Below are 26,326 nucleotides of genomic sequence, written 5' to 3' on the forward strand. Positions count from 1 at the left end.
CCCACTGCCCAGTGCCCATCACTACACAAAAGCACAGCCTGTCACACAGGGCTCGCGCACATGAAATCGACTCAGATCGATTGCACATCAAACGTGGTAAATGTGCCCACTACCCAGTGCCCACACACACTACGTTATGCATGTCTCACGGTTTCTGTAAAAACGAAACCAACAGGCATTCGCTTCACTCAAGCGAAAAATGCTTTCGGTGTGATAAATGTGCCCGCTATCCCGCGCCCACATCCACACACAGACATGACAGTTCCTACGGGACTCGCCCAGCCCTCCCCCTCTCGGTTGACCGCCGCAGAGGAGTCGAGCGCGGGCAAACTGCCCGCTGTTATCAGCGCGCCCCCTGCCTCAAATGTCACGAGCGTGACGCTTGTGTTACAGCACACCAAAGCCTCTCCATAGCTGAGCGAACGGAGCGCGCTTCGTATTCAACCCCTAGCTATTCATGCAGATGCATGGGCAAAGCTGCCCGGGGTTTCGAAGTGTGTGCTAGACATTATAAAAAGAGGCTATTCGCTGAAGTTTCGCCGGCGCCCTCGCCGCTATACGGCGCGCGTCGAGACCACGGTAAAAACAGAAGTAACACATTTACTTCGAGCCGAAGTGGCGAAACTATTGAGCAAAGGGGCCATAGAGCTTCTCTCTCAATTTCAGAGCGAAGGAGGGCTATACAGCAGATACTTCCTGGTACCGAAAAAAGACGGGGGTCTCAGACCCATGCTAGATCTAAGGCAACTGAACAAAGTGCTTGTGAAGCGACAGTTCAGGATGCTCACGACCAGAAAAATCCTCGCGCAGATTCGCCGAGGAGACTGGTTCGTATCAATAGATCTGAAGGACGCGTATTTTCAAATACAAATAGCGTCACGTCACAGGCGATTTTTGAGATTCGCCTTCGAGGGCCAGGCATATCAGTACACAGTCCTGCCGTTCGGTTTGTACCTGGCACCCCGTACATTTACGAAGTGCATGGACGCGGCACTCGCACCCCTCAGAATGAAGGGCTTGCGAGTACTGAACTATTTGGACGATTGGCTGATTCTAGCGCAATCTCGCTCAGTGCTCATAGAGCACACAACCATTTTACTCGATCACCTCGAGAATTTGGGTCTCAGAGTCAATTGGACGAAGAGCTCTCTGTCCCCCAGTCAGACGATATCTTTCCTGGGCACAGAGCTGAACTCGCTGTCTATGATAGCGCGACTATCACCACAGCGCGCGGTGGACGTTCAGCGCACAGCGAACTCTTTCCGCTGCGGCGCATCTGTCCCGCTCAAGAAATTTCAGAAGATGCTGGGTCTCATGGCCTCAGCATCCTCAGTGCTCCAGCTGGGCCTGCTCCGCATGCGCCCACTGCAGTTCTGGCTGAAAGCGCGAGTCCCACGCCGAGCGTGGACATCCGGTTTGCTTCGTCTCAAGGTCAATCAGAAGTGCGTTGCAGCTCTGAAACCTTGGAAAGTGGACGACTGGTACCGATCAGGTGTAAGCCTGGGGACTTCCTTGAGGGTGAAGGTGATGTCTACGGACGCATCCACCTCGGGATGGGGAGCGCTGCTCGAGGGCAGACCGTTCTTCGGCCAGTGGTCAGAACGGGAGAAGCTCCTGCACACAAACTGCCTCGAAATGCTGGCAGTAGACAACGCGCTGACGCGTTTTTGTCCCCAAATAAAAGGACGCCACGTCCTGGTCCGCTCGGACAACATGTCTGTGGTGTCCTACATAAATCGCCAGGGCGGCCTCAGGTCCAAGAACCTGCACAGGCTAGCGGAACGCCTCCTGGTGTGGGCTCAGTGCAACCTGCGCTCGCTGAGAGCAGCGCACGTGCCAGGACTCCTAAACATAGGACCAAACAGACTGTCCAGGAACAATGTTCCGGCAGGCGAATGGTCTCTACACCCTCAGACAGTCCAACTGCTGTGGAGGAAATTTGGCAGAGCGGAAGTAGACCTGTTCGCGTCTCAAGAAAACGCTCACTGCCCGGATATTTTCTCCAAGAGCAGGGACGCGCTGGCTCATGTATGGCCCCGCCGCCCGCTCTATGCTTTTCCCCCCGTCTCTCTCCTGCCTCAGGTGATAGAGCGGATCAGGGAAGAAGGATGCTCAGTACTGCTCGTTGCGCCGCTCTGGAAGAACCAGCCTTGGGTGCAGTGATGCAGTGGTGACGCGTATGCCAATAAAGCACCTAAAAGCTGTCACAAAGAACCGGCAAAAGTAATAATCATGAATATGTCAAATATAGAAAGGAGAAATTGTAATTGTTTATTAATAAACAAGTGTTTTCTTTGTCAGTGTCGGCCGCGATCTTTACCCCGGTCTTAAAGGAGAACTCCGGTCAATTTTAACGTTGAGCTCATTTTTTTGTACATTTGGAGTGCTGTCAATACAGAGAACAACGACAAAAATCGGTGTTGCCTACACCGAGTTATTATATTTTTAAAATTTGCACCCTGTTGACTTCAATGGGGCAAGTACTAAACCTGCTTTTAGCCTCTTAACATCCTTGATGTGTCATTACAAGTGCACAGAAAATGTGAGTGATTCCTTCAGAGTGAACACGAGTGAATCTGACTGCAGTAGATGTGAAAGAAATGTATAAAAATGATGTTATTTAAGCAAGCGCAAATACCTGTGTTTACATCCTGCTTTCGGGTGAAGTCCAAAGTAGTCGATTGCCGAGTTCACGCGCATAGGTTTAGTACCTATGATCACGCGCGTGAATTTTAATAATAGAATAACTCGGTGTAGGCAACACCGATTTTTGTCGTTGTTCTCTGTATTGACAGCACTCCAAATTTACAAAAAAATGAGCTCAATGTTAAAATTGACCGGAGTTCTCCTTTAAAGTAAAAAGTTGACTGTGAAAAAAAGCAGTATTTAATTAAATACATTTATGATGGTATTACTACATTTTATTTAATTAAATGCATTTATTATGGTGAAATTACTACATTTTCAGCTCAATCTGTGTTCATTTTGACCACGAAACATGCGCTGTCACTTTAATTCAGCGTTAGCGGCACAGCAGAAATAGACTCGGTGCGGAAACGATCTCTGCACTGCTGTATACGCAACGCAACTGGGACGGATAAACGAACCGCAGTGTGAAAGCTCTAATCTGTTAACATGGGTACGAAAAAAAAAAAAAAAAAAAAAAAAACGCACTGCAAACAGAGTAGGCTGTGAAACAGGCGTTGATTTATGAGACCAGCTCCAGTTCACAGGCTGGCACCTCCGTGTCCTGATTATCTTTTGTCTGCTATATTTACTTCTTATTTAATCCAGGCAATTGGTTGATGAAACATTGATTAAAATGAAGATACAATTAATACAAAACGAAATTCACTTTAAAGAAAGGCTTTGTGCTTTTTATTTGAGGTCTCTGTGAAAGTTTTAAAGCAGTCTTTTAGTGCTGCGTTCAGAGCGCTCACGTCCATAACGGAGAACTGTCACGACCGTAACATTGTTTTGTTTTTTTCTCATAAATGCGAATACGAAAAATAAAATAAAATAAATATTTTATGTTCTTTGGAGAGCCAACCCTTCTTCATCCGGTGGGTAGTATTACTTTTGGTTTGCGCAGTGTAGCCTAATTCACAGAATAACAAAATATATTTTGACACCTAAAAGTTAAAGATTTTTTGTGTCACGCATGTTTATTTCCCTCATATTAAATTTAAAACGCATGTAGACGGATATTTTTCTAACGGTCTGGACTCCTTTATTAACAGACGTTTCACTATTGGTATTAATGCATTTTCTGAGAATTTATATTTCAAGTTTTGACTGCACGTATTTGAAAAAAAAAACGTAGGCCTACTTTAAGATGCTTCTTCAGATTTGAGGTGGAGTCTTTGGACGCTGAAAGGAGGTTGGTTGCTGGCAAGCAGAGGTTGCACTGCACAGTTATATTTCGTTCTCCCTTAATGTGAAATGCTGTTTGAATTTCCAAGATATAACGCATTCTTGCCCTGCTCTGTTGTTCCGGCTCCATCTACCTCTAGCTCCCGCTGTTCCTCTTCCGACTCCATTAATGGATTGTGACTGGTCACACAAACCGCGCATTTTTTTCGTTTTCATATTGGGGCTTCTGGGAAATGCATGGAGTTGCCTTAATTTATTTAGAGAGTGAATAAACTCGTGAAACAGAGAAGTATCGTCATGTAATCCATTGATTTCAACAATGTAACTGTATTCTAAATACCAACTATTTAAATTGTAACTGTAACGGAATACAGTTACTCATAATGCACATGCTCTGGTTGCTTCGGTGATGAAAAACCAGATAATAGCTGCCTGCGAGCGGTATTTATAGGCCTAGACCACGCCCGTTTCGGCGGGATGTGATGCAGCAGGCGCGAAGCACCCTCATTGGGTCTGGCGTCACGCCAGGCCTCGCTCGATAGGCTGCTGCAGTTGCCGCAGAACAGCCAATAGGCGCGCGAGCTGCCTCGCCTATGTCTGTATGCTGCTGCAACGCGTTTTGCATTATTGAAAAATTAAGGATAATTTTTGGCTTCAATATCTCGCGGAAAAAGGATTTTCCCCTAGCGTAAGATATCTTACGCAGTACTCGTTCCCTCTTCTAGAGAGAACCGAGGTTACGTTAGTAACCGAGTACGTTTCTTTATGCTATCACCTCAATTTGATCCAAATGCAATGCAGCTCACATGTAGGGGAACTTCACTAGATTAACTATGTCACAGCTTATATATATAAATTTTATATATATATATCAAATTTGGATTTCATACATTCATTTCTTAATCAAACAAATCCATCCTGTCATCCAGCCATCTCCTCTCTTCCTCTTTCATCCTCATCCTTTTCACCAAAAATGTATTTTAGGTGGACAGATCAATACAATGATTTGACAGCGTTACCTGCCACAGTTGATTTTTATGCGCATTTGGCGGGTGTTAATTTCAAACCCTGGTTAGCTATATTACCACTGAGCGGTCAAAGTCTCAGTATTTTAAATCTGATAGTGATATAGGCATAAAATCATGAAGCATAATAACGAAGCGTAACATCCCGTTGATCATCTTGTATTGATCATCTTGTTGTCCCTCGTATATTGTGTACAATAAAATACAGTACTCAATCTACAATATAAAACAGTACTAATTTAAAATGTCATTTTTATGTTCTTTTCATACATGTATCACAGTATTATTAAGAAGAATGTTGAGGAACCATTTGATAGACTCAGTTCATTCCGAAACAAGGTGTTATCTCCAGATATCAGGTATTCCATTATGTGGTGCATCTATTTTTTTCTACTTTACATTTTACATGATTGCTGTTAATTAAATCATTTTCACAGCACACTTTCAGCCACTCTGCTGACAGAGGATCACTACAAGTGCCCAGTGTGCACAGAGGTCTTTAAAGATCCAGTTTCCATCCCCTGTGGACACAGTTACTGCAAACACTGCATTGAGATCTACTGGAGCAAACCAACTCAAGCTGGAGGTTATGCTTGTCCTCAGTGCAGAAAGAGGTTCAGAGATCGTCCAGTGTTGAGTGTAAATGTTGCTTTGTCTAAACTGATTGAGGAACTCCAGAAGACAGGATTTAGTCCTGCTCTTCCTGCTCACTGTTACGCTGGACCTGAAGCTGTGCCATGTGATATCTGCACTGAGATGAAGCTCAAAGCTGTTAAATCCTGTTTGACCTGCACTGTGTCTTACTGTGAGACGCACATCAGACAACACTACACAGTACCAGCACTGCAGAGGCACAACCTGGTGGAGGTGTTTGGATATTTGTCGGTCTATTTGTCTATCTTTCGGTCCAACTGTCTCTAGAAAATGCAGCAATGTTAATAGTTTACTCTTTTTAATCACTCATTTAATGAAATTGTTCCATCTACTGCACAGGCCCCTGAACTGGCATTTATAAATCATTTTTTTCCTCATCTAAAACTTAAATTCATTTAACAATTAATATAAAGTCCTTGGCTTAGACTAATGTTTATTTTGCTTAGGCTATTCATTTACCACACAAAGAAGAGAGAAAATCCCAAAATGAAATCAGAGAACTGACTGCAAGAGTGACTGAACTGGAAGTGGTAACATCGGATGCTTTTTAGCCAACTCACATGTTGGAGCAAATATTTTAATGTTCTTTTAAATTTTCAAAAGATTTTAATTTGATGTTTGTTTTCTCAGGCCTTGAAAGACAGAGATGCACAGACAAAACGTTTGTGTAAAAGATTTGAAGTGCACTGTAACGGTGGGTAAATACAGTGTCATGCACTATTTCTGTCACAGAATCACTTTGTTAATTTATTAATCTATTTTATCAGTAATGCCCCAATACATTTCTTTGTGACAGGATCAAAATAAATAGCCTTGCAAAAATAAGCAAATATTTGTTCAATAAAGTTACATTACAGTATACATCAAGTTTACGTTAAGTATATCTGTCTCAGCTGTTTAAACGCGTTTATTACACGTTTTTCTGTTTGTATGATTTTCAGATTTTCCCTCAGATGTGATTGAGATGGCTGCTCTAGGTCGTCCTTTACGTCTTGGAATGTTGTACGACAGTCGCATCAATTCTTTTTGCCAAGGTGACGTTTTTGTTGAGGCAAGGTTATAAATAAACAAACAAACTGGGGCAGAAAACAAAATGTTATGATTACAGTTTTTTCCAACTCTCGTGTCATTTAAATTGAGGCATTTTAAGAGCTTACAGAAATATTTTTAAACAAGGCTGTCAATTTCACAATTAGTGCAATTAGTGACCTGTAAATAAATTCTATAAATATTTCAGAAAAGACAAGAAAACACTTGTACAAAGAAATCATGTGTACAATTTGCATTATGATCTGTTTGCAGGTACCTTTATGTGGGATGAAGATATGTTTGCCTGTATGAAAGTATCTTTGCCTCGGCCACAAACATATGTTAAGGTGTTGAAAAATGACTCCCTTCAGGAAAGATTCAGAGTCCTCGAAATGTCCCCAGTGTTACAAGTTGGCACCCAGACTGGACAAATAAAAATGAATGGGGCTGCAGCATTTCTAAACCACCCAGAACAATCTCATTATCAGGAAAGAGCTACACTACACTATAGAACCACCACCAGACTGGACATGATCAGCCAAAGACTGTTACAGGAAGCAGCGCCCTCTGCATTGGTTGGTCAAACCACAGCAACACACGTGGTCACCGCTGTGTTCTTTGGAGGTCAAGCTTTTTTTGTTTTTGATAGTGACAGCTCAAACCATCAGAAAAATGCAAAAATTGTTGATGTTTTAAAAAAGATGACGTCAACATTTTGCTCAAACCATATTATTTCAAACTTGAGTACCAGTGAAAAGGCTAAAAGCTCATTACTTGCTTGTAGTCTGTACATTGATGTGGGCGATTGGAAGAGTCCAGTGTCTTTTGATAAGGCTGTGGAGATCTACAGTTCTCTGCCGACACTGCTTGGATCTAAAGGTGAGAGAGCAGTTCCTCTGAAGGTCTGGCTGTATCCTCTGAAGAAACTGGACAAGAGCTCAGTGTGTGCTGCTCTGAGTGGAGTCAGTGAAAACTTGATGCAACAAGCTGAGAATATTCTGGAACATCTGAGAAAACAGATCAGGATCTGTCAGGACATGATAACAGACTACATCAATGTAAAAGTGATTATGTGGTTTCCGACTCTGGAAGATAATCTAATAGAGTTTTCAGAACTTCTGCAGGAATACCAGACAACATTTCAGAAAGGAATCACAGACATTGTTCACATTAAAGAAGGGAAAAGAGAAAGGAGTTTACAAGATCTATTAGAGATCCATTGTCAATCACCATTCAGTGCAGAGAAAACAAACCAGTGGCTGGAGAATAAAGAAACTGAGCTGAAGATTCTGAGTGACTGCAAAGCTGCAGACATCACTGTTGTGAAATCACAGGCAGAGTTACAGCAGGTCATCAGTCACTCTCAGATAACCAGAGTGATGTGTCTCACGCTTTTCTCACCAGATGTAGAAGATTCCTTCCTCACTGCTCTGAGGCAGCACATTGAATCTGATCACATTATACAAAATGATTCACTGCTGTTTAGGCCTTTTAGAATCAATGATAAAGTGCTTATTAAAGTACAACTGTTTATTGCTGCAAATGAAGATGCAGATCAAACCAAGTTCATCGCTGCATTGATACCTGGTGATGGGTTTCCAGAATGTGCTGTGCGGTTTTATCGTGATGGAAGGATTGTGAGCAGAAATGTGAAGCTTGGAATAAAACCAGATCTCACCCAAATAGCTCACATAAAACACACCTGTGTGTCCCTGAAACTGAATCAACCGCAAACCAAAAACATTGAGAGATATATAGTGGAGTACAGGGCTTTGGGTCATGATGGAAGCAACAACAACACTTGGAAACAGATGGTTTTTGATTCCACAATTACCAGAGAACCCTGTATGATATCAGATCTAAAGTCTGGCCATCAATATCAGCTGAGGTATATGTTTATTGAGCAGGACTGTATGAACTTTAGTAGAATTATGAACTTTCAGACAGTGTTTGCAGCAACACCTGGGCAACCCTTAGTGAATAAGCTGGACAGAGACACTCTCAGAGTCACCTGGTTGAAAGCTGAAGCTGATGAAGATTGTCCAGTGCTGCGGTATATGGTTGAGTATAAAGAAGCAGGACTGGAGGGCTGGTCATCAGTACTAACACAAGGACCTCAGTGTGAATGTACATTAACTGTTCCTCACAGCACCTGCTATAGAGTCAGAGTCTCTGCTGTTTATGAGGACGTCACCAGCAAACCTAGTGAGGAAACACCAGTACCAGTAGATGGTGAGATACATGTGAAACATTTAAAACAGATACTTTTTGTATAACCTTTTCTTCTATGTTTTCTTAACTTACAAATGATTTCCCAATATTCTCTATAGTCTGGAGAATAAATCTCTCAGAGAGAAAGAGCTCCATCCTCCTAGAAGTGCTGAAACTCCAAACAGAGAAGAAACCAGTAGAGCTGATAGACTGGACAGATGAAGAGAGTGAAGTGAGGGGATTCCTCCAGTGTCTGCCCTACATCTCAGAACTGAGGTGAGACTCTGGTGGGAAAAATATCACCATGCTTGTTTTATTGTACTTAGATTTAAAAAAAAAAAAAAAAAAAAAAAAAAAAACCTTTTTGAATTGTTTGGCACTAATTTTCAATGGTTACTATGGTAATTTTGCCATGTAACATCAAATTTTAAAACCAAATTAATTATGAAAAAGGATGGATGACCTGCAGTATTTCATATTATCGAGTACACCAGAGCATGGGACTAGCAATGTCCAGTTGTTTTGGATAAACTGTCGGCCAGATACATAAATATAAATATTTAAATTTTTGTCTCCACAGTTTTTACTCCTTTGTTTTCTCTGAGAAGAAAAGGTCTTTCTGCTTTCTTGTGAATCTGGTCATTGTGGCATCAGAATTTGATAATACTGGAGAATTAAGGAATTACATGGATCTATTAACATCTGTGTGCAGCTACACATCTTTCCCCTTTGATAAAACATATTTTGACGATTGTATGTATCAGATGAATCAGTGTGATTTCCTGCTGGATCTGTACTCACATGTGAAGGACTATGAGACTCAAACAGGCAGGAGTGTCCTTCCAGCATTACAGCCAGTTTATCAGTCAGCTCCTGCAGTCTGGAGAATAAAGCTCTCAGAGAGAAAGAGCTCCATCCTCCTAGAAGTGCTGAAACTCCAAACAGAGAAGAAACCAGTAGAGCTGATAGACTGGACAGATGAAGAGAGTGAAGTGAGGGGATTCCTCCAGTGTCTGCCCTACATCTCACAGCTCAGGTGAGAATGCAGTTTTTCACTGTAAATGTTTAGCCAAATTATTTATGTAGTTTTTAGTAGAACTTACTCTTGTACTTTGTATATAGGTTTCAGTATTTTTCTTGTGAATGAACTTTTTGAAAATGTTATCAAACATAGAGTGATTTAGACCACATATCTTAAACTAATATCTTTGTTTCCACAGATTTGGCTGTGAGGAAGTTATAAATCAGGAGACTTCTCTTTTACAGTTTCTGGTATTTCTGAGTGTTTCAGCTTTAGAGTTACAATCATCTACTGGAGAAGTTTTCACTGAACATTTAAAATCTGTGTGTAGTTACACATCTTTCCCCTGTGATGAAAATGATGATGATTATTATGATTTTGAACAATGTGATTTCCTGCTGGATCTGTGTTCACATGTGAAGGACTATGAGACTCAAACAGGCAGGAGTGTCTTTCCAGCATTACAGCCAGTTTATCAGTCAGCTCCTGCAGTCTGGAGAATAAAGCTCTCAGAGAGAAAGAGCTCCATCCTCCTAGAAGTGCTGAAACTCCAACCAGAGAAGAAACCAGTAGAGCTGATAGACTGGACAGATGAAGAGAGTGAAGTGAGGGGATTCCTCCAGTGTCTGCCCTACATCTCACAGCTCAGGTAAGAGTGCAGTTACTGTCATTGTTACTGTCAGAATCAGAATCAGAATCAGAAAGAGCTTTATTGCCAAGTGTGCTTGCACCCACAAGGAATTTTTCTTGGTACTGAAGCTTCCAGTGCACATATACAAATACAAATACAACAAGAAACATAGTAATACAATTCTAAGAATAAAATATATTTAAAAGAATAAAAATAAAAATAGTATAAATAGTAAAAAGTAGGGTCACAGTTGGGTTTAGTCCGAATAAACATTTACATATTATGAACATATTTACAGTATTTGAGTAGTATGAATAATATAAATATAAATATCACCTGAATTAGAGAATATTAGAGAATATTACACTAGACAGTGGGAGTCTAGTGCATGTTACAGATTATGAACATATTTACAGTATTTTTTGTAGTATGAATAATATAGATATAAATATCACCTGAGTTTATTGCACTAGACAGTGGGAGTATTGCACTTACAGGCATATGCTTTGGGGGGCATGTTAAGTGTTCAGGAGGGAAATGGCCTGTGGAAAGAAACTGTTCCTGTGCCTGGATGTTCTTGTGGCCAGTGATCTGTGTCGCCGTCCTGACGGTAACAGTTCAAACAGGAGGTGACCAGGGTGAGTGGAGTCTGTGATGATTTTACCTGCTCTCTTCCTCACTCTGGAAGAGTACAGGTCCTGGAGGGTTGGCAGGGGGGCACCAATAATCCTCTCTGCAGTCCGGACTGTCCGTTGTAGTCTCCTGATGTCCGATTTGGAAGCTGAACCAAACCAGACAGTGATGGAAGTGCTTAAAACAGACTCAATGATGGCTGAGTAGAACTGGATCAGCAGCTCCTGTGGCAGATTGAACTTCTTCAGCTGGCGAAGGAAGTACAGTCTCTGCTGGGCCTTTTTCACAATGGAGTCAATGTGATTTGCCCACTTCAGGTCCTGAGAGATGGTAGAGCCCAGGAACCTGAATGACTCCACTGCTTCCACAGTGCTGTTCATGATGGTGAGAGGGGCGAGTGCTGGGGATTTTCTCCTGAAGTCCACGATCATCTCCACTGTTTTGAGCGTGTTCAGCTCAAGGTTGTTATAGCTGCACCAGACAGCCAACTGTTCAACCCCCAGTCTGTAAGCAGACTCGTCACCATTTTGGATGAGACCGATGACAGTGGTGTCGTCTGCAAATTTCAGGAGCTTGACAGAGGGGTCTTTAGAAGTGCAGTCATTAGTGTACAGGGAGAAGAGCAGAGGGGAGAGAACGCACCCTTGGGGGGCGCCAGTGCTGATGGTGAGGGTCCTGGATGTGAGTTTCCCCAGTCTCACTAGCTGCTGCCGGTCCGTCAGGAAGCTGGAGATCCACTGACAGATGGAGGATGGCATGGAGAGCTGAGTCAGTTTGGCTGTGAGAAGATCAGGGATGATGGTATTGAAGGCCGAACTGAAGTCCACGAATAAGATCCGTGCATAAGTCCCAGGTCTGTCAAGATGTTGCAGGATATAGTGCAGTCCCATGTTGACTGCATCATCCACAGACCTGTTTGCTCTGTAAGCAAACTGAAAGGGATCCAGCAGGGGTCCAGTGATGTCCTTCAGATAGGCCAACACCAGTCTTTCAAACGACTTCATGACCACAGATGTGAGAGCGACAGGTCTATAGTCATTAAGTCCAGTGATTTTAGTTTTTTTGGGAACCGGAATGATAGTGGAGCGTTTGAAGCAGCAGGGAACTTCACACTGCTCCAATGATCTGTTGAAGATCTGTGTGAAGACTGGGGCCAGTTGGTCAGCGCAAGCTTTTAGACAAGCAGATGAGATGCCGTCTGGGCCTGAAGCTTTCCTAGTCTTCTGTTTTTTGAAGACTCGGCTCACGTCCTCCACGCAGACCTTAAGCTCAGGTTGGATGGCAGAAGGGGGGAGGAGAGGGGTTGCAGGAGGTGATGGTGGATGTGTGAAGTGCTCATCAGAGCGGGTGTGAGGTGTGAGTCTGGGCTTCTCAAACCTGCAATAGAATGCATTGAGAGTGTCAGCCAGTTGTTGATTCTCCACAGATGGGGGGGATGGTGATTTGTAGTTGGTGATGTTCCTCAGGCCTCTCCAGACTGATGCCGGGTCGTTGGCTGAAAACTGGTTTTTCAGCTTTTCAGAGTAGCTTTTTTTAGCAACTCTGATCTCCTTTGTCAGTCTGTTTCTGGCCTGGTTATACAAGATTTTATCCCCACTTCTGTAAGCATCTTCTTTGGCATGACGAAGCTGTTTGAGTTTCCCAGTAAACCATGGTTTATCATTAGTGAATGATAAGAATGTCCTGGTAGGAATGCATGTATCCTCACAGAAACTGATATATGATGTTACAGTATCTGTGAGCTCATCCAGATCGGTGGCTGCAGCTTCAAAAACAGTCCAATCAGTGCAATCGAAGCAGGCCTGTAGATCCTGCTCTGCTTCGTTGGTCCATCTTTTTACAGTCCTTATTACAGGTTTAGCTGATTTCAGTTTCTGCCTGTAGGTCGGTATAAGATGAACCAAACAGTGATCAGAGAGCCCCAAAGCTGCCCGTGGGACGGAGTGATACGCATTCTTTATCGTGGTGTAACAGTGGTCCAATATATTACTGTCTCTGGTAGGACATGTAACATGCTGTCTGTATTTTGGCAGTTCACGGGAGAGATTTGCTTTGTTAAAATCCCCAAGAATGATTAAAAGAGAGTCTGGGTACCTTTGTTCCATTTCAGCTAACGTTATATGTTCAGCCAGCCAGCTGTTGTAGCGCCGCGCTCACACACGCGTCTGGAGGAATGTAAACATTCGCGAGAATGAATGAGGAAAACTCCCGCGGCGAGTAGAAAGGTTTACAGTTTATGACATGCACCTCTAAATTAGGAGAGCACATCTTCTTCAGTGTTGTTACATCTGAACACCAACTTTCGTTAATGTAGAAACACAATCCACCACCTCTTGTTTTCCCCGTTAGTTCCGCGATGCGATCCGCTCGGAACAGCTGGAAGCCCGGCAGATGTAGTGCGTTGTCCGGTATGGCTTCACTCAGCCAGGTTTCAGTGAAGCACAGAGCAGCGGAGTTTAAAAAATCCTTGTTAGTGCGGGTGAGGAGAATAAGTTCGTCCATTTTGTTAGGAAGAGATCGGAGATTCGCAAGATGAATACTGGGGAGTGCAGTGCGGAGGCCACGCTCGCGGAGTTTAACCAGCGCGCCGGCGCGCTTCCCGCGTTTGCGTCTGACCGCGCGTTTGAACAACACCGCTGCCCCTCCGACGAGAATGTCCAATAAAACGTCTGAGTAATCAAAATCTGTAAAAAAGTTGTCTGGTGTGTGTTTCCTAATGTCCAGTAGTTCGTCTTTGGTGAAACTGATAGGAAAAGAATGACTAAACACAGAACAAACCAACAAAAACAACACAATAACTGGAGAGCTCCACACCGAGGCAGCCATCCGCGGCGCCATCTTGATCACGATTGCTCTTTACAGTGTGTACAATCGCTGAGCTTTAGTAAGCCTCCGGACTGAGCTGACATTCAGTTATGGTCATGGGCGTGTAGCTTCCGACAGGCACAGATGGGCCATCTGGCCAATCAGAGCAGAGCAGGCTCTCGGAAAGAAGTGATTTAGAGAGACTGATTCATCAGACGAGTTTTTTGAGAATCATTGAAAAATGTGAAATGTATATTATGAGAATATATATATATATATATATATATATATATATATATATATATATATATATATATATATTATTATTATTTTTTTTTTATTATTTTTTTTTTATTGTAAACCTGTTGTAGGAGACCTCCAAAACAAAAATTAGGAACCTTTAAAATAGCATAATGACTTCTTTAAATCCACCATTGTTGGAAGTGAATGACTTTTTAAATCTTTCATTTGAAAGTCACGTGTCTAGTATCTGTAAAACCGCATTCTTCCATCTTAAAAATATATCTAAATTACGTCATATGCTCTTAACCCTCTGGGTGTTTTCTGGACCCTGCAGGTGTTCTGACATACTCAAGTTTCAAGTTTACTTTATTTATCTAGCACATTTAAAACAGCCACAGACTGACCAAAGTGCTTCACATCAAAAGAAAAGCATTATAATATAATTAAAACAAACAGACAGATTAAAAAAAAAAAAAAAAACTAAAACAAAATTATATTAGGCAGTAATAAAAACCTAATATGCCAAAGAAAACAGATGGGTTTTTAAGAGAGACTTAAAAATGGTCAAACTCGGAGCCATTCGAATTTCCACTGGCAAGTCATTCCAGAGACGCTGACCGATTACCGAAAAGGCACGGTCACCTCTACATTTAAGTCTAGAATGTGGAATTAAAATAAGATTCTGGTCTCCAGATCTTAAGCTTCTTGAGGGGATACACTGATGCAGCAGGTCAGATAGGTAGCCAGGTGCTTGATTGTGCAATGATTTAAAAACAAATAATAGAATTTTAAAATGTATTCTAAATTGCACTGGCAGCCAATGAAGGGCCTTTAAAAGTGGAGTTTTTTCCACCCTTTTTTTCTTTTTCAGAAGAAATCTTGAGGCAGCATTTTGAATCAACTGGAGACGGGCAATTTGGGCCTTAGAAATGCCACAGTATAACGAATTACAATAGTCAAGATGTGACGTAATAAAAGCATGCACAGCCATCTCCAAAGTCTTATCAGTAAGGAAATGTTTAATTTTTGCAAGTATACGGAGCTGATGAAAACTGGACTCAACTACTGAAGAAATTTGTTTGTCAAATTTTAGAGAGTCATCCAGGATAACGCCCAGATTCCGTACCTGCGGGGACCTAAAAGCCGATAGTGATCCCAAATCCAGATTAAATGCTTTCGTATTTTCAGAAGGGCCAAAAACAATTACTTCAGTTTTCTCCTTATTTAAGGATAACATTTTTGGAGATAACCAGGATTTAACCTCATCTAAACAAGACGAAAGAGCAGTCATGGCCAGTGGATCATTTTTCTTAAAAGGCAAATATATCTGAGTATCATCGGCGTAAAAGTGATACGACACCCCGTTTTCTAAAAATAGATCCCAGAGGTAGCATATATAATGAAAATAGAGAGGGGGCCAAAATCGAGCCTTGCGGAAGGCAACAGGGGAGAGAAGCAGTGGAAGATAAAAATTCTCCTGTCCTAACCACAAATTTCCTGTCAGATAAAAATGACTGGAACCACTTTAGAACTATGCCAGAGAGACCCACCCAAGATTTCAATCTATTAATTAATACCGAATGGTTAACGGTGTCAAAAGCAGATGATAGATCTAAAAGAAAGAGGACCACAGAGTTACCCGTATCAGTTGCCAAATAAATGTCGTTTAACACTCTCAGAAGGGCAGATTCAGTACTGTGGACAGTTTTAAAACCAGATTGAAAGTGCTCAAACAGAGTATTTACAGCAAGGAAGGACTGACAGTTGCTACTTTCAGATAAGCAGGAACCACCCCAGTTAAAAGACACTTATTTAAAAACGACATTAGACCCGGTCCAACCGAGTCAACAATTTGCTTTAAATACCTAGGGTGAATAACATCATATGAATAAAAGGAAGGTTTCAACTTGGCATTAGTGTCACTGAGTGTCAGAAGGGAGACAGGTTCAAAGACATCCCAGGATATAGACAACTGTGGAGGGAGAGGCAGCTCAATAGAGGGAGTATGAGTTACCAGTCCTAAATTAACTGCTTTATCCTTAAAAAGACCTCAAGAAGCTTTCAGAAAGAGCAGCAGAGGCAACAGACAGAGTATTGACTGAAGTATTAACAACAGAATTAATAACGGAAAATAAGACTGTAGGTCTAGAGGGATTATGTAATATTAAGTTTGAAAAATAGGTTGCCTTAGCCGATTTGGCGGCTCTCTGATAAGCCAGTAAACTGTCTTTAAACAACTGTAGTGAAATGTAGAGATTATCCTTCTTCCATTTACGCTCAGCCTTTCTACAAGCTTGCCTTAGCACCCGAGTCTCAGTGGTATGCCACAGTTCAGATTTATCTTTTACTTAAGAGGCCTTAAAGGAACAGTCTCATTCAATACATCAAGCCAAACGCTATTTAACAAACTCAGGTGTTCATCCGCGTCCAGGTCCGCTAACGGAGAGTCCAGGAGTAGATGAGAACAAGATTTAAAAAAAACACTGACTAAAACTTTCACTGAACTGAAGAGAGTAGACCCTGGACATAGACGTCGTTTTAGTAGAGACATGAGGAAAACTAGGAAGAGACATGGAAAATAAAATAGGCTTATGATCAGAGAGCATATAATCAGAAACTGTCATATCAGAAATATCGACCCCGTAAGAAAGAACAAGGTCCAGAGTATGACCGTGGATATGAGTGGAGTCTTAAACCCACTGTATCAGCTTAAAAGCATCAATTATATTAATAAATTCCCTTGCCAGAGGGTTTGACTTACAGCAGACATGAATGTTAAAATCGCCCACCAATAAAAAACTATCAAATTTAATCACAATTTTACCAATGAAATCAGTGAATTGCTGTAAAAAGTCCTTAACTGAATGTGGAGGACGGTAGCTCACCCCTAAGCAAACAGGACCGTTCCAGTCGAGATGTAGAAGTTGGGCTTCGAAGCTGGAGTAGATATTCAGGGAGGATGCGACATCGCGCACAGTGAGAGTTTTTCATCACAGTCACAAGCCCACCCCCTCGTCCATTTTGGCGAGGGGTGTTAAAAAATGTACAGTCAACCGGGACCAGTTCAGAAAAGGGGGTAAGATCACCATCCTTAATCCATGATTCAGTGATGAACATAAAATCCAAACTGTGCGAAGAGAAAAAGTCATTCAGCAGGAAAGTCTTGTTTACCACTGAACGAGCATTAATTAGAACCATATTGGGTGGAGGGACAGCTCCGGAGGAGAATGACACTCTGTTCAGCGGCCGCAGGACACCAGGAGCCGCTCCAGCTCTTCAGAGAAGACGGCCGGTACAAGGAAAACCGACACAGGGGACGGAGGACGGGAACAAGGGAAGGACAGGTCGAAGCCACCGATGAGCCTGATCTAGGAGACGCCAGACCACGGAGTCGCCATAAGACGGCTCGCAAAAAGGGCTTGGAATACAGCCCGCATGCAGACGGGCTTTCAGCTTGATTGTACGACCTCCTCGAGACCTGCGTTTCCTCCTGCGCTTCCTCCATGTTTTGCTTATAGGCCAACAGCGGAGGCACTCCGCAATGTCTGTTGTAACACCACCATATGGTTCGTTAAAGACACACTCCACATCCAATTTGTAAAATGTTGATCTGATATCTAAAAGAGACTGGCGATCATATACCATAAGGGCACCACAGTTTAAAAAACAAACAAACAACAGCCAAACTAGTGTAAGGACACCAGCTCAAATGAGGGGAATGTACAATGAAAAATTATAACTATCAATTATGATTTATTAATAATTATCATTTTTCATACTGGTTATCACTTACAATCTTCAAATCGCCCAAAAAGGGGATACCTAGCCCGTGTGTTTATATCTCTGTATATAGACAATCAATCTCAACGAATTGCAATTAATTATGAATACAGAAGGGCTATAATTTGAATTTGTGAATGTCTACTAAAAGTACATCACATCAAATGATTCGTCTGTCCGCCAAACGAATCATACGATTTTCTTATCAACTCTCAAGGGATATTATTCTCGTGGCCACTAAGAATAACTCCTGGTTTACCAGATTATTTACTCGTAATCATTCACAAATTATAACTCATAGCTAGAATCAAACACATTAAAGAGGCTTTGTTTCGTGAGCAGCAATCAAGAAACAATTCAGAGTATAATAGGGTTTTAATAAATGCACTATAAAAGTAACGTTACAACTACATCTAACAAAGAATATATATATGCGTTGACAGTAAAATGAAAGTAAAAATAAAGAGAAAGGAAAACAACAGATTACAGAATAGCAAACAAATCACAATGGCTACCTTTGAGAACCAGCAGAGTATCAAAATCACCTTAAGCAGGGAAATGTAATACGCATTTAAATCTTGGTAAGAGATTAAATACTTGCATTGAAAACCTTGTGGTCGGAATGGGACGGCGAGTATGCTTGTCCCTTGCGTGTCCGTTTGGCTGAAGCGCTCTTTGACTCTTCCTGAGTTCGCGTCGTCACGGGATATTCAAACGGTTCACGTGTGAGCTGCTAGGACTTGATTTAAAGTTCGTTTCACTCTTAGGTGTAGCTGAATGAACACGAGACTACTAAAACAAGAAGTCGGAGTTACAACTAAAACAAAACAAAGTAAAATAAACGGAGAGACTCGTACGAGGAAAATGATGAAAAAGCAGGAACCAAACACAAGACGAAAAAAAACAAGAGAACTAACTGGAACGCGGAGTGTATCTGCTTTTCTAGGATGCAAAATCCACTCCTTCCTGGGCGCTTAGGCCAATTGGGAAGCTAAATTCCGGGCGGGATAAATTTTCTTTGTCTCAACTCGGAGGTTAATTTGCATGTTTTATGGCAGTGTTAGGATTATGTCATTTCCACTTTAAACAATTGTTTGCACAGTAAAATGCATTTTATCATAATTTGATACCCATACCTTGTCTATGGGTGCATAGAGGTTTAATTTAAGCCCAAGTTTGGTATGTTTAAAAGCTACGGCATAGAAATACACTCTTATTCTGTAAAATAAACATTAAAAATTAAACTAACAACCTAGGAATAAGATTAACCCAAAATGTGATGTACATTGACAAATGGGAATGAAGATTGGACTTTAAAAAGACCAACATGTCTGGTTGCAAGAGAATGTTGATGAACGTTCTTAAACTAAAACACTTTTGGTTCAAGACTACACATTAGAAAGCCACACCTCTATTATAAAGCAAAACTAATCACACATGCATATAGGAATGTACATACATTAAAAGCATATTTCTATCCTAAGTTACCTACAAAAGGACATTTGTGTGTGTGTGTGGGTGTGTGGACAGACCACCTGGGCCTTCATTTGCAGGGAAAGGAGGAAGATTGATAGCAATCTTTGTGATCTGCCAGTGAGAATCCTAGCGATGGTTCTGTTAAATTTCATGCTGGCACAAAAGTGTCAGAAGGGCAATTTGACCCAGACTTTCGGAGCTCTTCTGGGTCCATTTGGTGGTATTCTTTGCTTTCTGGGGGGGTCGTAAACACCCCAGGAGGATGGTCTCTCACAGACCAGACGGCTCCATTTAGTGAATTATATTTAACAGATTAAAAGTTAAAAGCTTTCCCAAAATTTATAATGACAAGCCATCATGCGTTTCGTCCATATGCTATAGTAGAGAGAGGAGCAACCGACAGCATGCCGACACAGGCGCCATCTTGGTTCTATCATCACATGACCCTGACATACTCTGACATTTGTGCTCATTTCTGTTACTTGTGACATTTTTATGGCTAAAGTCTGATTACACTGTATTCAGCACAAACTCTGCTACAAGAATATGTAAGCAGCATGTATGTAAAAGTTTGTAGTTTTGAGATGACGTTTATGCGTGGTTTGTGAAAAAAAAAAAAAAAATTTCACTGAAATAAGGTCATGCAACCCATACTGATTATTTCTTCACAAGACTTTTGAAGTATCATGTAGCCTAGAATATTTGCTTCAAAATTATGTGAAAATCATCCTGCGTACTCAGATAAAACAATATAATAATTTAAAATTTGTGTAACCCCATCATCTCACAAGGGATGAGGAGAACTCAAGAGAGGGCCACAACCACAGTGTGTTTCGTTGCAAATATAACAAAGTATTATTATATTATACAATATTCACAAGGAGCACAAGGGGTAATCAGAGATGGCAAAGAGAGAGAAAAAAAAAATTGTAACCGTTACAGACAACAGGGTTCCCAATCCTATCCAATGGAAATTGCTCTGAAACTATGTGCACACTCACAAGTTCAATAAACACACTTTTACTCCAACCTCCACAAGTGTAAAGTAAATCAAACCACTACCATCTGTTCCCCAAACCTAACAGAGTAAACCACATACAAGAAAATGGGAACCCCACCGTCAGTTGTAGGTCCAAAACAAACAAAACAAAACAAAACAAAAAACAAAACAACAAACAAAGACTTTGCCACTTCCATACACAAGACCCAATTCAATATTAAAGTAATCTCTTCAGACACCCATTAAGCCACCAATGCTTTCAATAAAGTAAACGGCAATCATGCATCATCTGTAAAGAAAACAAAGAAAGAATACAAATTGATGATTGCCCTATAAAATATTTACAAGGATTAAAAAAACTTAAAACCATTAAAACATAAAACACAAATTACAAATATAAAATAAAATAAAACTTAAAAACCAAATCTCCCTATTAAATAATTCAATTAATATCAGAACCTGTATTCTCAAATATATCTGCATAATTCTCTGAGGCACCAATCAACACCATTCCCATAAGAACACTAAAACAGAAAACAAATACAAACATGTTAAAACTAGACAAACTCACTATAGTCCTCATAAATCACAATCCTTACCTTCCCACTTCAGTTCTATATTCAACTTGGTTTTTCATCTGCTATTACACAGCCTTGAAAGACACCAAACAGATTTTACTGCTTGACACATGGTACCACAAAGAGGAAGTCTAAAGAGTTTGGTTTCCCTTTATAGCATCTTAACTTGTAGGATTTGTAGTCCATCTAATTTGTAGTCCTTCGCCTTCTACCCCATTACAAGACATGTTTTGTGTAAGAAAGCTTTATGCGAGGAGGCATCATGAATATTGATGTGTTTCACACCTGAGAAAGACAAAGACTCTCCCATAATGGCCATATCAGGTGGGGACTGTGAGAGAAGCAGAACAAAGTATGAGTAGAGATTTAAAAAATAATGGCTTTTTGATTGTTTGGATTTATTTACAACACAACATAATCCAAAGATACACAACAAAGGACAAAAAAACACATTATTGAACACACTGATCTAAAGATAGAGACTTGAACAGTCACACACCTTTGTGCCATTCCTGAAACATAGTACATACCTGTAATTTCCAAGGTGTTTGATTTTTCATTTTACCATGTTCATGTACAGAGACTCATGTGAATGTTGAAGTCAGCAGGACTCATCAGTGGCATCTGGTCCCTGTAAAAACAAAACAAAAAAAACACAGAAACAAAGTGACGTTATGAAATTATATTGGAGTAAAAATACAAAGCCTAATGTTTGGCAAACTCACAGCGCGTGTAGAGAGAGAACATTTACTGAAGCGATCGAGTCGCTCCAAGCTATAAAACATTATTGTTACCACATTATACATATCTACGTTTGAACAGATATCCACAAACACAGTATTTAACAGTAAATACGGGTCTAAACATTATAATATTCACCATATTAGAGTAAACACTCATACTAGCCTACTTTTATTTCGTGCTGTGTTTTATTATCGAACAAAAAACATCCTTGTGTTGTACATGTATATAAATTTAGCATTGAAAGTTTGCCTACTTGTCTATAGTTCATATTTCAACATGTTTCTGTCTATATAGCCTATATTAAATATACATGCATTTTAGTCTGGCACCAGTTTAACTAGTAGCTACAATGTAAAGTTTATGCAACAATAATATGCTTACTATTATGAGTGGAAATTTCTTACCTTCTTAAAAATCTTTCTTCTGAGGTAAATCCAAGGTAAACAGCACAGCACAAACACAACGTGTCTTCCTAACTCGATGAAAATCAGAGGACTGATTAAGTTTAATGGTTTGTTTTGAGGTGATGGGGTGTTAACATGTCTGCGTTCCTTCACGTGGACTATTTGCATGTGAACAGCTCTTGCGCGCGTGGGTGTGGTCACATTAGAGGTAATGAGCACGGGCTGGAGAAACTGTACATGTCATTGCTTTCATACGGATTACTTAAACAGAGAATATTTGATTTTGATATAATTCAAGCTTTGTAAAGACATATGTCTCAAGTCTGTGTGACAAGCATTCGCTGAGTTACAGATCATTTTCTGCGTTTCAGAATTAACTTCACATTGAGAGAGACGGCAGAACGCGCATCATATTTATTTTCTTTATTTTACGAAAAACACAACATTTTATTATGAGTGTACACAAATAAAAGAAGACATTTAACAGTTATGAATGATGTATAACACTTATATGTAAGATCAAAATCAACAGAGTATTTTGAGTGTCTTTTGCACTGATAAGAAAAAAAGTGAGCTGGTATCGCCGGTGCGACCGCAGACCCCAGGGGGTTAATGACAAATGCGGAACAAATAGTTCATGTGTTCATGACATCAAGGCTAGATTATTGTAATGATCTTGTGGGTGGTTGCCCTGCACGCTTAAAGTGTAAGTTGCAGGTTAACCACCACAGCCAATTAATGTGTAAATTAAAGTGCTCTATATGTATATATTTAATTATTTCTGTCTTAAAATGCGTTAAAATAACATTTATTGGGGTTTCTTCAACGGTAGCGTGTTTTTCCAGTTACTGGGTGATGACGTCACAAGAGGAACTCGCAACCCATACTCTGCAAGATTCCTACTGTATTATGGCTACCGTATTTTCCGGACTATAAGTCGCTCCGGAGTATAAGTCGCATCAGTCAAAAAATGCGTCATGAAGAGGAAAAAAACATATATAAGTCGCACTGGACTATAAGTCGCATTTATTTAGAAATTTATTTCACAAAATCCAAGACCAAGAACAGACATTTAATCTGGAAAGGCAAGTTATTCAACTACACAGTAGCACACAGAACAACAGGCTAAATAGGTGTCCGGTATGTTAACGCAACACATCAACAGTTATTCAGCTACACAATAGCATAAAGAACATATACCTGGGAGGCTGAATAGGCTAAATTAACATAAGCCAGCGAGTCCAACATGCAAGTTACCAGTAAACAAGTTAACCAAGCTGCCGCGATCTCATTTCACATCATTTTCTTCATCCTTGGTGTCGCTTCTGAACATCTCCGCCAATTAGAGCGCCCTCTCGCGGCTGTAGACGGTAATGTTTTCTCTTGGTTCATCTCAGTCTGAATTAATTTTGATATACAAGTCGCACCTGACCATAAGTCGCAGGACCAGCCAAACTATGAAAAAAAGTGCGACTTATAGTCCGGAAAATACGGTATTTGGAGAACGACTGAGGATGTGGGAAACCATCAAATTCTTTATGGACCACAGCCCTACAATTTTTAACCGGTCAGGCGTGAGAGAGGGGAGCCATGGCACTCAAAGAGTTATTAATGCTTGGTGTAAGGAGAATTAGTGGAGGGTTGGCCAAGTGTCCTGGTGAGTAACGTTAGCTACGTTATAGTCTAGCCTGGTGCAAACTTAACCCGGATAATATAACGGAACAAGCAAGTCTTTTCAAAAATATTGCCGTCATGTAGAATAGCAAGGAGGGACAACGACTGAACTGAATACATTATTTACTTACAGTAAGTCAGTCCAAATCAGAGCTTTAACGTTAGAGATGCACACACTGCACAGGCATCAATCGCTAGTGTCATCGCCGGCTCAAACGTCATGTAATACCCTTCCTCAATCCACGCGTTATCAATTTCTCACGATTTAATTAGCGATGTTTATTGTCAGAAAAGAAAAAGAGAGATCGATGTCCCCATCACTGTGTTTGTGTGGGCTATCAGCAGTGGAGAGTGTGTGCTGCCGTGAGGTGAACGCGTTTTGGAGTTTAGTGGAACAGCTCGACCTGCGACCGGCTGATCTGACGGCCTGAACCCGTTTGTTTTGCGAATAGCTTATTCTCATTTCAGGCAGGATCACGGTCCCCTTGAAGTCAGCACACACGAGTATGTTTACAATGGAGTTATTTTATCCATAATTTTTTTTTTCAAATAAAACATACAACCAACTTTTCTGCAGTTATGTAAGGCATCTGTAGCTGCTAGCGTACGGTAACTCTACTAGTGAGTTCCTCATATGACGTCACGCCCCATCTAGTGGAAGGGAGCGGGAGCGGTTAAAACCACTGTTAAAAGTGCCAACTTTTCATATTATATCAGCATTTTGGTATAAAAAACAATGGTGGGCGGTTCTTATCTTTATGTTTAATAAACACATTGCATTATCTTCGTGAAAAATTTAACCTGCAACTTACACTTTAATAAATAAACTACAGCTGGTCCAAAATGCAGCAGCTAGAGTTCTTACTAGAACCAGGAAGTATAACCATATTAGCCCGGTACTGTCATCACTGCATTGGCTCCCTATTAAACATCATATTAATTTTAAAGTATTGCTGATTACTTACAAAGCACTAAATGGTTTAGCTCCCCAGTACTTGAGCGAGATTTTAACACATTATAGTCCTTCATGTCTATTGCGATCTCAAAATTCCGGCCAGTTGATAATACCTAGAATATCAAAATCGACTGCTGGCAGTATATCCTTTTCCTATTTAGCACCAAAACTCTGGAACAGGCTTCCTTACATTGTACGGGAAGCAGACACACTCTGTCTAGTTAAATCTAGACTAACAGCACATCTCTTTGACCTAGCATAACACATTATAAACTTCTATAATTCAATATTAGGCTGCATAGATTAGGTCAGCCGGAACCGGGAACACTCCCCATAAATCCTGATGTACTCGTTACATCATAATAATTATGGCGTCTACGCTAATATTAGTCTCTGTTTATCCACGAGGTTTACCGCAGTCCGCTGGATCCAGGCCGTATCCAGATCTGATGAAGGACCTGGGTCTGGACACGACGACAGCGCAGTCCTGAAGTGTCAACTTGTCTCTCCTCTGTGAAGGCCTCCTTCCATTCCCTTTACCTCTGTACAGATAAAACGTTGTCAAAATACACTGAACAAAATTATAAACGCAACACTTTTGTTTTTGCCCCCATTTTTCAAGATCTAAGACTTTTTCTATGTACACAAAAGGCCTATTTCTCTCAAATATTGTTCACAAATCTGTCTAAATCTGTGTTAGTGTGCACTTTTTCCTTTGCAGAGATAATCCATCCACCTCACAGATGTGGCATATCATGATGCTGATTAGACAGCATGATTATTGCACAGGTGTGCCTTAGGCTGGCCACAATAAAAGGCCACTCTAAAATGTGCAGTTTTACTGTATTGGGGGGGGGGGGGGGGGTCCGAGAACCAGTCAGTATCTGGTGTGACCACCATTTGCCTCACGCAGTGCAACACATCTCCTTCGCATAGAGTTGACCAGGTTGTTGATGTTGGTCCACTCCTCTTCAATGAAGTTGCTGGATATTGGCAGGACCTGGAACACGCTGTCATATACGGCGATCTAGAGCATCCCAAACATGCTCAATGGGTGATGTCCGATGAGTATGCTGGCCATGCAAGAACTGGGATGTTTTCAGCTTCCAGGAATTGTGTACAGATCCTTGCAACATGGGGCCGTGCATTATCATGCTGCAATATGAGGTGATGGTCGTGGATGAATGGCACAACAATGGGCCTCAGGATCTCGTCACGGTATCTCTGTGCATTCAAAATGCCATTAATAAAATGAACCTGTGTTCGTTGTCCATAACATACGCCTGCCCATCCCATAACCCCACCGCCACCATGGGCCACTCGATCCACAATGTTGACATCAGCAAACTGCTCACCCACACGATGCCATACACACAGTCTGCCATCTGCCCTGTACAGTGAAAACCGGGATTCATCCGTAAAGAGAACACCTCTCCAAAGTGCCAGACGCCATCGAATGTAAGCATTTGCCCGCTCAAGTCGGTTATGACGACGAACTGCAGTCAGGTCGAAACCCCGATGAGGACGACGAGCATGCAGATGAGTTTGCCTGAGACAGTTTCTGACAGTTTGTGCAGAAATTCTTTGGTT

The 26,326-nt window shown here is 41.2% G+C and overlaps 1 protein-coding gene across 4 annotated transcripts in view; it reads left to right on the forward strand.

Moving 5' to 3' along the window:
• The window catches only part of LOC308693429 (uncharacterized protein), a 64,845-nt gene that overhangs the window by 18,407 nt on the left and 20,112 nt on the right, over positions 1-26,326 (forward strand). For all 4 annotated transcript variants that reach the window (XR_014030451.1, XM_081370322.1, XM_081370324.1 and 1 more), the window contains exons 10-18: positions 5,180-5,257; positions 5,336-5,765; positions 5,999-6,082; positions 6,183-6,246; positions 6,494-6,586; positions 6,855-8,813; positions 8,912-9,068; positions 9,373-9,828; positions 10,013-10,462. Coding sequence is in view for 3 of the 4 variants with exons in the window: in XM_081370322.1 (XP_081226448.1) it covers positions 5,180-5,257; positions 5,336-5,765; positions 5,999-6,082; positions 6,183-6,246; positions 6,494-6,586; positions 6,855-8,813; positions 8,912-9,068; positions 9,373-9,828; positions 10,013-10,462 (3,771 nt within the window). In the remaining variant the exon portion in view is untranslated. The remainder of the gene's footprint in view (positions 1-5,179; positions 5,258-5,335; positions 5,766-5,998; positions 6,083-6,182; positions 6,247-6,493; positions 6,587-6,854; positions 8,814-8,911; positions 9,069-9,372; positions 9,829-10,012; positions 10,463-26,326) is intronic.

This window comes from Scardinius erythrophthalmus (assembly GCF_964197995.2).
Source record: "Scardinius erythrophthalmus genome assembly, chromosome: 7".
NCBI lineage: Eukaryota > Metazoa > Chordata > Actinopteri > Cypriniformes > Leuciscidae > Scardinius > Scardinius erythrophthalmus.